The 13,644-nt window shown below is 52.3% G+C and overlaps 1 protein-coding gene across 1 annotated transcript in view; it reads left to right on the top strand.

The window, feature by feature from the left end:
• CLNK (cytokine dependent hematopoietic cell linker) overlaps positions 1–13,644 on the top strand; it is a 106,403-nt gene that overhangs the window by 18,345 nt on the left and 74,414 nt on the right. Inside the window, exon 3 of the mRNA XM_023536621.1 lies at positions 6,737–6,808. Coding sequence (XP_023392389.1) covers positions 6,737–6,808 — 72 coding nt within the window. The remainder of the gene's footprint in view (positions 1–6,736; positions 6,809–13,644) is intronic.

Genomic DNA, 13,644 nt, shown 5'->3' with positions numbered 1-13,644 from the left:
CGGTCCTTGAGTCAGACGAGACTGATGTGAACGCCCAGCTCAGACCCGCACAGCTGTGTGGCCACGGGCGACGTGCGTGGCCTCTCTGGGCTTCTTTTGCTCCATCCATGAAGTATAACCTATCCACAGGAATAAGAGTGGTTGGCACTTCGTAGGGGCTTAGGCCCACGCGGCCATTACGCCAAGTTTTAGGGGATTCATTGCAAACTCATGCCTCTTCCTCGGACGGTGACGTGGGACAGAGCTGCACACACCGAGTCCCACCCACCTCTGCGAGCCCTTGTTGTGGGTGGCGCCTGTCACTAAAAGCCGGGCGTACAGAGAGAGGCACAGTCCTGTCATCTTTCTGCTGAGGGACGGGAGCAGGTTACGTGAGCTCTCTCAACACTCATCGGCTGAGAGACAGAAACAAGAGGCCGCAGAAACGAGAAAGCTCGCCTTTGGTGTCACTCTGTGAGCCTCGTCGTCGTGGGCGTTTTGAGATGCGGGGGGTGTGGTTATGCTGCTTTCTCTGCTTACGGACGTAGATTTGAGGAACCAGGCCCGCCCTGAGGCAGACCGATTGCTCATGGTGGCTGCCATTGGGGTGCAAAGCAGGGGCCATAGAGAGAGAACTGTGAAGTGAGGGGCAGGGGCCAGACCATGTGGGACACGGGCTGTCGCTGCAGGCAAGCGGAAACGCCAGGTTTTCGATGAGCACCATGGAAGGAAGGAAAGAGACGAGTGACAAAGGTGCCCGAGGTTCCCGGAGAAGAGAAGGAGGAGCCGGCACGTGGCCTCGCTTTCCTCCCCCTCCTGCCCTGCCTTGACTTCCCTTCCTCTCCTGGGACCTTCTGGAGGCAGAAAGTGCTGGACCAGGCGTGGAGGAAAGAACATGGCCTTGGGGGGCTCGTTCCTCCGGAAGCCCCTCCCCCACGCTCCCGCAGACCACAGGACACCGTTTCTGTCCCTTTTACTCTTGGGTTTTTGTCGGGTGTGTACTAACCAGGCACAAATCAAGTTTTTGTTCTGAGGGTTTTTTTTAAATACGCATATTGCTTTTTTCATGTTGTTTTCTATCGCGCTTCCAGAATCTTTGAGGCGTGACCATCTATAAATTAAATTCCACGATGAAGAGATCTATAGACCCAGAAAAAGGGTAATTCACTGTTGTTACTGTATTTGTGTATTGCATACATTCATGGTCTCTCGGGAGCTACAACCTCTGATGAGACAGAGAAAAGGAAGAAGCAAGCTTTTGAAAAGATGAGATGTAAGGCTCTGGTGGTTCGTTTTGTTTTGTTTTCGTTTTGTTTTTGGTTCTTGGTTCATTTGTTTCCTTTTGCTAAATCCAAATTGAAACAGAAAAGAAACGAGGAAGGCATAGTGATGACGAGTAACTGGACTTCAGGGCGATCACTTTGGAGTGTGTATAGATCTCAAATTATAATGTTGCGCACTTGAAACGTCCGATAAAAAATGAACTCTTAAAAAGGATAGAAGAAAGAAGTTATATGGGGTTTCTTGAAACCTGAACATAAAGGATTCAGGATTACTTTCTTGTTCTCTAAATTAGGTTATCTATTGCCTTCCTTCATCTCAAGAAAATTAAAAAGAAAAGGGAGAATTTATTTAGAAGACACACGAAAAAGACTTGTAATTGGAGGACAAGGCCTGGGCAAGCCAAGGCCACGTGGCGGGGGCCACGAGCACCACGCGTGGAGCCGGGCGGAACCGCCATCCGCATCCGTCTCTCTTCCCTGGGCCCGCGTGTTCTCAGCTGTACGACTGACAGGTGTGAGCAGATGACATCTACCTTTCCACCGAGCCGTGTGCTCTGAGAAACTTTAAAACTCTAATTCTGAGAAAGGAAGGAGCTAAATTCAGACACCGCCTTCCGCTCTGCCTCTGCAACCCGTAGGCAGAGCCGGTCTATTCTAGCACATTCTGGATCCATCTTCTGCCTTAATAAACAAGAATTAGTAACGCCCTGAAGAGAGTCCTGCCTCTGTCTCTGGATCTTCTCATGCACAAACATTTCCTCTGCTGCTGTTCTGTGTGAGGTGAATGACAGCGGCTCAGGTGGCACCTGCACACACCAATGATGGCCACGCAGGTGGCGGTCCCTGAAAATCGAAGCCTGATTCATCTCAACAGAGAGCTAGAGCCTCTCTCCGAGTCAGGAAAAGCTGGAGGAGGGATCCCAGGGGCCGGAAGGAGGTTCAGGGAGGGGCTACACCCTGGACAGGTGTTAAGTCCCCCGGGCAGCTGTCAGAGCTGTGCCCACGGGGAAAGTCAAGACACAGCCAGGTGGGCTGTCCTGCAGCCAGGTAGCCATTCAAGTCGGGAGTAAAGGAAGGTAGGAAGCTGTGGGGGAAAAGCTGTGACACTGGGGATGAGCTGCTCGCTCACCGGCTTGGCTCCCTCTCACGTGGCTGCCAGCCTCGTGCGGGGAGGACCGGAGCACCGCTCACATCTTGTCCACCTGCATCCCCAGTCCTAACACAATACCCAGCACACAGCAGCTACTCGGTAACTATTTGCCTTGAAGATGGCGCCAGGCTCTGCTTCCCAGTTCCAATTCAGTTCAATAAAGGACTTGAGTCTGAGAGCACTTGGTTCCCATGACCAGAGTCAGCCTTTCAGGGGCTATTTAAGAGGCTGGAGGATGAGGGGAGCCCAGGAGGGGTTTGGGGGCCTGGGGAGCAGGGCTGTCACCCAAAACACCTGGGCACCATCGCCTAGCCAAGATGACACAGAAGATCAGCCATCACAGGGTACGAATAGGTGAGGGACAGCAAATAAAAGATCTCAGTGCGGTCAACTCATTACTGAGTGGCCATTCTTCTCAAGTTTCTCTAGGAAGGGTCACCGGCCGGGGTCAGGGGCCAGTCACCTAATGTAAAAATGTAAGATAGTAGGGAGTGAGTAGCGAGGCTTTATGAGCCTGAGCAAATAGGCCTTATGTAAATAGGCTCAAATTCAAACTTTAAAACAATCCAGTGGCAAGGAGCCTGGGTGTGCCCTTGAATTTTTCTGAGTTCAGCAGTATATACATAAAAGGTGTCTAGCACCAAGCTACAGCGCGTCAAATCCCCAACAGAACTGGGCCTTGCTCTGGTGCTCAGGGGCAGGGCTACGCTCCCAGGTTTAGAAGAAGCTGTGTGTAGGAATATACAACTGGAAGGAAGTTTGCACGCACCACCCATGCAGCTTAAGGACCAACTGGAAAGAGCGAAATGGGAAGCTGTTTGAGACGGCCGATGTGCTATTTTAAGGCAGGTCGGAGTACAGCATCCTGCTGCAAAAATAATTAGAGCGGCCTGTCACACGCAAGAGCGAAGAGTTGGAGAACCAGATTATTCTGGAATTTGCCGGAGTCTTCTGGAATGAGCTAAAAAACTTTTGAAAATTGCTCTGACATTTTCAGGAGTCATGGAAGGTTAAAAAATTGGCTGCAGAAAGAGTCTAGCTGATTTGGTTTGTAAATTTGCAAAAAAGTCCTTCTGGATGTTACTTAAGTGTCATCCCTGCTCACGCTTCCACACTGCGTAAGCAGCGTGTGTGGCAGACGGACACTCGATTATCTCATCTCCTGGTGCTCACGTCCCTCCCTTCACTGTGAGTGAGCCTGCGACGGCTTCTAAACAATACGGGATGTCATTCCCGTGACTGCATTACATAAGATTGCAAACTTCCCTCTCGTCTCTTTGGTTTGCACATTTTGATGAAGCAAGTGGCCGTTTTAGGGGACGCGCACATGACAAGGAACAGGGGGCAGCTTCCGGCCTACAGACATCAAGGGACGGAGGCTCTTGGTCCGACGGGCCCTAAGAATCTGAATCCTGCCAACAATGATGTGAACTTAGAAGCAGGTGAGCTTTGAGATGAGACCCCAGCCTTGGCTGGCAGCTCTACTGCGGCCTCAGCGGAGAAACCAGGGAAACCTTCCTTAAATTCCCGACCCACAAAAACTATAAGGTAATAAACGTATGTTGCTTAAGCTGCTCAGTTTGTGATAATATTGACACACGGCAATAGATGGCTAATACAGCACAACACCATATTTAAGGGAGAAACAAAAGGTAATGTGACATCACTAAAAATGCTTAAATAGCAACGTCTTCTTGTCCTTCTGAGGGCATGTAACAGAAACTCAGAGAACAGAATTGATCCTCACAGAAGAATTGATCGATCGTATTAGGGAGAAGAAAATCCCACAGATTCATAAGGGGAAAAAAAATTCCATGGACTCTTTAAGAAAGTAGAACGTTTCATGAGTTGTAAGAAAAGGAATCTTACAGATGCCTGAATAAGGTCCATGGTGACACGAGCACGAAGCCAGAGGGACAGAGGGCAGAATGGCAGCCGCGGCTCTCGGAGGACCGTGCAAATGGATACGGTGTCGCGTGTCTAGGCTGGACTCAAACAAGGCTCTCAGGAGACCCTTTAAAACAGTTAGAAGGGCCACCACGCTTTGAACAGTGACTCTTCCTACTGTGAAAAACCAAGGCCATTCTCCGGCCTTCGTCTCCCGGAAGCTGAGAAAAGGTAGATGGCTTATTTCTCCAGAAGCACGTCGAGGCTCTACGGTAAACCCAGCGATCACACCGGAGAAGCAGCAGGTGATGGTGTCGACATTTTCAACATTTTTGCACCTGGAGGTGGAGTGACATAAATCGAATTGGTCAAAGAGATCGTATCACCTGGACAGATGTGACCTGCGCTGAACCTATAGGTCACGCAGTAGTTTACTAGAACATTCAAAGGCATTCATGGTGCACAGGAAGAAACTTCTAGAATTAAGGCCGATGACATAACGCTAAGGTTTTGGAAGTACTGGATTCGAAAATGAGTTCGAAGTGCCTGAAGTGGCTGAGGAGGGTGATCGACAGGCTGCTCTGGAATCGGCTTAATTAGAAAGGGGTACTTGCTGCACGTTGGCGGGTGGAATGGCATCCAGGGGGCCTGAAAAGCAAAGAGGGGGCTGATGCCAAGCTGGAGTACCGCTTCCGGGAGTGGGGGCGCGGGGCGGGCAGAAAGAGAGACTCTTAGGGGTCGCTTGTCAGGATCCGGTAACGAATTAGCCAGACGGCGATGACAAATAGGGAAGCTGGCAGGCTGCTGGTCTGGAAACTAAGCGGGCAGTGGGGCCACTTGCTGGAGAAAAGGTCTGGGTCTGCGGGAGGATAACCTATCAGAAAGGCCCAGAAAATAGTGAGATGTTCATATCTAGAACTTAGGGGAGAAATCGGAGTGCAGATACAGGCTTACGAGTCAAATTCTAGCCGGACAGGAAAAACAACAACGAAATAACGAACTCTCTGAAATAATTTAATCATTTGAAATTATGAAAAAAATTGAAGAATGAAATGAAAAAAAATAACAAAATAATGCCATCGTCCTTCTAGATGGTCAATGAACACAGTGACCAAACACATGCAAACAACTCGCTCCGTTTTCCACACACCGCGTTGATCGGCTGCACACACAGTCCCGGATGGAGGAGGGATCATAGGTCATCGTCGGGCAGTTCCCGGAGCCCTTTATTGGCGTGAACATCCACGCGAGTCCACCGCGGGCCCACTGCGGGCCAGGTGCCGACCCAGCCCCGCGGAGGCCAAGGCCCGCGATCCCTGACCTCACAGAGATGGCACATTGGCAGGTTTATCAAACAAGTTCCAAGTTAGAAAAAAGCGAAATCGCAACTCAGACAAATGCTGTGAAGGAGCCGGTCCCAGAGGTCAGGGGGGGTCTCGCTAAGGAAGGGCCGCCTGCCCGAGCTCAGAGCCCGAGCTGGAGTAGAGGAAGAGAAGGAAGACAGTGGCGTTTCAGAAAAGGGGGACAGTGCCTGAAAGAAGGGGTGAGCAGAGAAAGTCCAAGGGCCAAGAAGCAGCAAGTTTGGCCCAGGCGGCGAGAGCCCGGAGGACGGTGTGTCTGAGGCGCTGAGCAGGCGGCCATCAAGACACACGAGGGAGGAGGCTCCCTCTGTAAGTGGCGGGTAAAGCCCATAAAACGCCGGCGAAAGAAAAGAAAGTATATTCTGCTTAGCTAATTAAATGAACTAAGGTGCGTAATAGTGACGGTCCACGATCATGTACACCTCAATGAATTTTAACAAATAAACTCAATTTAAAATAATTTAATCTCTTCACAGAAAACGCCATATGGCAAAGTGCCTGAATTACATAGGAGTTAAGTACGTATTATCTGAATCCGAGTGGCTGTCCTTAAATAGTCTGCCTTCCTACCCCAGATGACGTTTGCCAGTTTGGGGTCAAATTCGACTAGCATAGGAAAGCATCTAGAACAAGCCTTGGCCCACGGGCACTGTTGGACAGCCTCCCGTCAACCACGTAGTGAAGGTATGATGCTCTTCGTTGCGCAGAGCACCGTCACCGAGACTCAGAGGTGAAGGAGTGTCCCACGGGGGCCCTGCTGACGTGCGAGGGGCACATCACGTCCTCGTCCTCTCCGAGGAGTTTCTCCCATCCCCCGCTACTGCCCCCCGTGAAGTAAACTCTTACATTAAAAAAATAATAGTAATTTAAAGTAATTAAATTATTTAAAACGTGGATTTTTTTTAAAACCCTAATAGAAATGCTAAGAGAGATTTGGAAATACGTGTGAGACATTAATTCCTAAAATCTGACCGGGTGGTTGTTTCTAAGAAGGAAAGCAATGCCTTCCACCCCCCCCACCCCCACCCCCAGCTTCTTACTCCTTCCTGACTATACTCTGTTTTCTTTCTTCCCAGGGGCAATAGAAGGACAACCAAAGAAGGACCCAGTGACTTGAAATTCCAGAACTTCTCTCTGCCGAAAAATAGGTGAGAATATTTTGTTTATTAATAGAGGAGTGAAAAGTTTGATTCTGTGGCAAATAAGCTGACCGTCCCACACACACACACACACACACTCTCTCTCTCTCTCTCTCTCCTCTCTCTCTCTCTCTCTCTGGTAGTGATCTTAGCGGTTATGTGGAGACCAAGGTCCAGAAGGAGAAGGGACTTGACGAGGTTGACCCTCTAGCCCCAGTGTGATGCAGGTATGGGCTGAGACGCTCCTGACGTCCACAGCGCCTCAGACCAGGGCTATTTCCACCACCCACCCCGGTGTCTAAACAGCCCAAGAGTCAGCCACTGGGAGAGAAGCCTCCGTGGTTCAGCGGGTGAATGATTTAGGTGACGGAGTATGGATGGGTCAGGCCTCGAGTCTACCATCCGATCTCACGCAAGGAGACTAGAGGGACCCACCTGCTATATGGATTCCTTTCTTTGTCCTTCAACTGAGAAGGACATTTACTGAGCAATTATGTCCTGAAGACTGGCACAGGCTACTGAAAATGCAGACTCGGAAGGCAAAGTCCTGGCTTCAGCCACCTCGACCCTCAGAACGGAGGCCAAGGGGCTAAAACCACTGACAAGGGACGGATTCCGACATCAAATCTAGCTCCGCCGTGGACCAGCTGTCTGGCTTCGGGCCACGCTCCAATGCCCAGGGGTGTTGCAGGGCTCCCCCTCCCCAGGCCCTGCCGGAGCGTTCTCTGTGTCCAGGGGCACCCGAGGATCTCTCTCTGTGTTACGCCAGTCCCCACATTCCAATCTACTTCAACTCAAGTCAGTCGCCAAACACTCGTTCAGTTCCTACTATGCGCCAGACACAGGGAGCATTCCTGAGACCCCGAGATTGGCTCGAAGATACATTTTTCCCATAGCGAAGTGAACGAATGCCTGCAAAACAGAACTCTTGAAATATTTTCAAGCCCACATTAAGCAAAAGGAAATTTGTGACCGTTCTCAGACTTCTTCGATGTTTACGCTACATTTAAGTAATGCACTTGGAGTTCATTTTTCTTGTTTCTTGACAATAGCGAGAGATGGGAGACAGAAGGGTTAGAAGCCTTCCTTCCAACAGAGATGGTTGCAGCAATTACATACATCAAAGCAATACATACACTTACATTTGGGGGGAAGAAAGAGAGAGAAGTGCTTTTATTCTGAAGTAAATGATTTCAGGCTGTGTCATAGCATGCTCGAGATACATTCAAAAGAGCAACGGACGATGTTTCTGCAACCTGTTCTAAACCATTTATAAACCCACATTTTTAAAAAGAATTCTCATCTCCATACAAATCCCTGTACCACTGCATATTTTATAACGAAAGAATTATATGAATATGGTAGTATTCGAGATCTATAAATCAAATCAAAATGTCTGAAGTCTAGATATTTGGGTCTACTGTCTTCCTTTAATAACTATTAAACCGACGTGCTCATCTTCCATACAAGTTATAGTTCTCGGCGTCTGCTGACGACGAAGGTCGGGGTGTCACGGAGTAGGACACATCCTCGGGGCTGGGTTTCCACGCCCGCCGACCTGCTCACTAGCTGAGCGGCCTCGCTCGCACCAGCAAGGCCATTTCAGCGTCTCGTGTATTTTAGAGAATATTTGTTCACCATTGGTCCCCTGCACCTACAGCAGTTCCTGTGTTTGGAGCCCAGATGAGGGGCCTCTGCGGTGTGCCTGGAAGGTCGTAGTTTCTCAATAAACAACAAGGATCCCGGGCTCCAGGTCCACACACCTAGGCACTGCTGTAAGAGCGTACGGCTGGCATCTCGCGGGGTCCCGTCAACCCCACGGTTAAGTTTCCCTTTCGTGGCAGAGAAGGACACAGCCTGGAGAGGGCAGTTGACCTCCCCAAGGCTCAGTCGTGGGTCGTGGTGTGCTAAATCTTGCCACTGACACCTAAAGCCACCCGGCGCTCCATGCCGCTGCCCTCGCCACGGCCGCCCCTTCGTTGGGTGCAGGAGTCAGCTCTCCCGAGGGGCACAGAGGGCTGGCCACGCCCACCGCCCCCCCAAACCCAACACGCATGGACGTCCCGGTCACATACAAAGTAAAATACTGAGCTGCATGCTGGGGCCCCGCCTGGATGATACGGCCCAGGACATTATCCAAGAAAACCACACGATCACTATGGAACTGCATCCATTACCCACGACCTGTCCACAGTATTGACGTGAACGTGCCCTGGAACTTCCCGTGGAATCCATCTGCCGAAAGCCCCGGTACCACTTCTCTTCGGTACCGTCTCCCCACGTGGGGAGGAACAGCAACGTGCTGATCGATGTTTTCCGATCAAGTTCAAACCCGAATCAGCCGCCGAACACCTAATGCGTGCCAGACGCCGTGAAAGGGACGTCGACATTTAACCCTCGCTGTGGTGCTGCAGTGGGTGTTACTCCCGCTTTACCGACGGGGAGAGAGAGCCTGAGAGAGGGTGTACACATTTGGGTCTCACCCCCAGAGCGACTAACTGGTCCGGCGGGATTTGGGCAGAGCCCAACCCGGATCGAGTTAGATCGCGATTTCTGGGTTCTCAGTTATCGTAACTTTCTTCTGCGTTGATAGGTCGTGTGACTTTCGCTTTCTAGTCCTGTGAGTCTTGACCCTGCTCGTGTCTGGACCCTCCACCCTGGAGAAGGGACATGAGCATCATGCTCCAGAGAAGCATGGTGGAGTTTCCCAGAGTGTGGTCCCTGGACCAGCAGCATCAGAATCATCTGAGACTTTCTTAAAAATGCAGATTCTCAGGCCACGCCTACTGAATCAGCAACTCAAGTGTCGGAGCCCAGGCATTGGGGCTTAACTAAGCGCCCCTGGTGATTCCGATGCCGTCCAAGTTTGAGAACGTTGACCATTCCCAAGAAGGCAAGCTTTGGAGCTTAGAGTGAGAGGCCTCTGGCCCCGGTGCTCACTCAGCCCCTGCCCTGCATGTCACAGTAAATGGGATGGAGAGAAGACAGAAAATGGGGACCCATGTGAGAGGGTGGGGGGGGGATAGAAGAGAGCATTCCCCCACCTGGGAGAGGTGACAGCACTGGGGACTGGGAAAATCAGAGACGAAGACACAGACCCTGCCATCAAGACGCTCAGTCTACGCTTGGGGGCGGGGGACGTAAAAACAAATAAGACGCTGTGCCGTGAGCAGTGACAGAGTCAGAGGCAGGCCCCATGGGAGCACGCGGGAGGCTAAGGGTCAGGGAGGCGGAGGGCTTGCCCAAGTTCACGTTCTAGTGAGTAACAGAGTCAAGGTTCTACGTCGCGTCTTCCCATCCCAAGTGCAAGTCTCTTTGCTTCCTCGTTCTTGGCGCTGCTATTATCACCCGCATCACTGACACTTCGCACATCCAGACCCACCTCCCTGAGGATCAGCGTGGTCTCTTCTGCCTCGAGCACCTGTGACAAAGCTTGATTCCAGGAGGACCCGGTGCCCTGTTCTATTCTGTGCGTGGAGGCCCCCTGCCAGGCCTTCCCAGAGACAAGACGGGCGGCCACTGCTGCTCGTCGGCCCTTGACCTACCTGGTTTTCTCCACCTGTTCCCCAGCTGCCCTGAGAATCCGTGGCACTGAGAGGTCGTTAAGAATCACTCCGCTCCCTCTGGCCCCCCGCACCGTGCAGAAAGCGGAGCGTCTCCCTGAAGATCTTGCGAGCAGACAGCCTTATGGGGCCCACAGGGGATGCTTCGAACCCAGTGTGGCGTCTGCCAGCTTTCCTGTGCTCGTCCACAAGAAGCTGTTACCTGGTAGATGCTCATTAAACACACCAGAGGGAGGGGAGGATGGAGGGAGAACAGAGTCAGGACCCACTAGGATTCACTAGGATGCCGTTAGCTCGTCCCCTTCCCAGTGCCCGGCACGTACTAGATAGACTTAAAGAGGCAATAAAAGGAACTTTAAACAGAGGAAGGACAGGGAAAAGAAGGGGTAGGAAACAGAACAGGTAGGGAGGGGTCAGAGAGGGTGAGGGGGTGGGGACTCAGGAGTCAACCCGCCAGGGGGCGTGTGCAGCTGGGCATGGCACACCTTCCTGCTCGGCTGCTCACACCGGTCTGCTGGACGACCCACCAAATGCCGAGTCTTTCTGTTGTCATCTTTTACGGTTTGTCAGGGACAGAGACAGCTTATGTGAAAGGGATTATAGGTCACAAGACAGGCTTTCTGTCCTCAAAGAACTTAAAATCTAGTTGAGGAAAGAAAAAAAAATATATGAGAAAGGTTAAAAAGATGAGATTTAAATAAGGAATTAATTATAAACGACCCTTTAACCATCCTAAGTATGTCATTAGAGCCAGCGCCGCAGGAGCTCAGAGCGGGGGGAGGTCCCCGGCCGCTGGTCGGGTCAGATCCTGACGGGATGAAGCCAAAGGGGCCTGGGGTGCGAGCTTGTACCGTTCTGAATGGCAGCAAAGGCTTTCCCAGGACCCCTTCGGGGAGTCACGTACTCCCAAATATTTTTTTTGTAAAATTCAATAGAAAAGAGATCACTGAAACTAATCAAGGATCCCTTTGACAAAGAACGAACCCACTAACTCGCTCACGAAATACGAGCCTTGACCCAGTTACGCCTCGGCAGGAATTTCATCCGCTTCAAAGGGCTGCGGGGCTGGGAGATCGTGAAAAATCAACATAGAGCCAGGACGAGGGTGTTTATGGCATGGGGGAGGGGCGCGCCCCCGTGGAGCAGATCCCCCGTGTGTGGACACTCCGGGGCTTGGCGGGGCGGGATGGGCTGTGGGGAGACCCAGGCTTGGGCTGCGCTGCGTGTCTGGGCTTCCTTGGGCACGTGAGCATTCACTTGCTGGGTCATTCAGACCTTCATGTTCATCCGACAGCACAGTTGTGTGCACGGGCCATGTTCCAGGCACTGCGTCAGGTACCTGGTCTCCCTTTTAGGAGCTGGGGGGCTGGTGGAGGAGGTTTGAGGAATCACTGTGGATTCTATTCTGGTTTTATGAGTGTGGGCTCCAGTGGACAGATGGCCGATGGTCAGGGGAGGGCTTTGGGGCCACATCCACTGCCCAGGCCATCACGACCTCGTCCTTAGACTGCGACATCCCAGCCCTTCCCTCTCCAATCCATCATTTTCTGAGACAGACGCGGCTCGGAGCATCCTTCATCCGCTGCCTTAGGATGCTCCGCCCTGCCTCCAGGCCGGCAGCCCCTCCTGCCGCCTACTCCCCGCTCTCGCTCTGGCTCTGGGCATTTCCAACCCTTGCCTCCCGCAGCTCCCTATGCAAAGGCCACCTCCCTCCCGGAGGCGGAGAGGCAGGACGGTGGGCCTGGCCATCACACGGGTCAGGGGGGTCAAAAGCCACCATGAGCTCCTCCAGGGGCTACCCCATGCCTCAGTCGGTCCCTCTGCAAAGTGAAAGCGTAACCCACGGTTCCGTTCGGCACTGACGTCGTGACACCGACTTAAAGGCTCCGCCCCCCGAGAACCGCCGCCAGGTCTGGGTGAGATAACCACGTGACGTGCACAGATCCCGACGCAGAGCACGTCACGCGAGGAGAGGGAAGGAGGGGACAGATCCGCAGACCTCAGATCCGCCTCCGTTTCTCTCTCGTTTATGTTAAACATGACTTCGGCGACTCTTAAAAATATCATTTGTCTTCCAAAAGCCAGAGAAGTCTATCCTAGAGCAGCCTTTTGATCTCAGGGTAGTAGTGCTCACCTTGGCAGCACAGATGCTAATTTCAGGGGCAGAATTTAGAGTGAGAGATGGCGCCGAGCCGGTTAATCGTGGAGGTTTAGGAGGAAGAGAGAGCCGGCAGAGTGAAATCACCATTTCCCGAGGGTTTTGCTGCCGAATTCTGGGCCAGCTGTGGGTGGGGGCCACAGGCACTGCACTCAGGGGGCGGTGAGGAACTCGTCCCCATTACAGGAGCCTGACCCTGGAGACAGGACCGAGTCTCGTCTCTATGGGACCAGAATAACACACCATCCAAACTTTGTCCCCGTGGATAAGTACAACGCAGCAGCGCCACGCCTACCTCAGGCAGCTCTCCCTGGCAGCGAGGGGGGAGGGGCGGGGGAGGGTAGGTCTAATCCAGTACCCTTTAAAACTTTTAAATTATTAGACATATTACATGACTGAGAAGTGTTAAACATGTATAATCATTCAGAAATTAAATCCCTTTATTTGCGATGAGGCTTAACTATTAAAAGCCACAAGCTTCTGGAGGTCAGCCTTGTTCGTTTCATATTCTGTGACCTTCTCTGCAGCAACGTGGACACCGGCCTCAACAAGCTGCAGGTGCGGAGGAGGCCCTGCCCGGCCCAGGCCCGGATATGCAAGGCAGCGGGGCTATGGGAAGCATGAGGAGTGGCCGCCACGCTATACGACCCCACCCAGCTGTGGCCGGTTCACTCGTGGCCGTGTTATTGATGCTGTTGGCTACAGGAAACCAGGGTGCATCCTTGTAATTTCCTGGCAAGAGGCAGCTTGCTAACACGTGGGTCTTGCTCGAGCACAGAGAAAACACATCAAGTCTCCGTGAAGTTTGCTAGCAGCGTCTTCCTTTAATCACCCTGCTGCAAAGAGCATCAACGCGGGAGATTGTCACAGAGCTTGTCAGCTGCCGGTGTGGAGACAGTGTCCCCAAGGCAGCCAGACATAAGCGTGGAGTCCGGGACGCCTCCCCGGACCCAGTCCTTCCCCAGGCCCTGGGGGGGTGGGGGACAGGCTCAGCTTCCCACTCTTCCCTCCCCACTTTGTGAGCTCAGCTGGAATAACAAGCCATTCCCTGCTTCTCCCAGGCCTCCCCTGCTAATTCATTCGGCTTGCACTGACGCACAGTGAGCCCTGGGGTGCCTGATCCC

The sequence above is a fragment of the Pteropus vampyrus genome, unplaced genomic scaffold (genome assembly GCF_000151845.1).
Source record: "Pteropus vampyrus isolate Shadow unplaced genomic scaffold, Pvam_2.0 Scaffold163, whole genome shotgun sequence".
Classification (NCBI taxonomy): Eukaryota; Metazoa; Chordata; class Mammalia; order Chiroptera; family Pteropodidae; genus Pteropus; species Pteropus vampyrus.
Note: the sequence above shows the minus strand (reverse complement) of the source record. Positions and strands in the feature narration are given on the sequence as shown.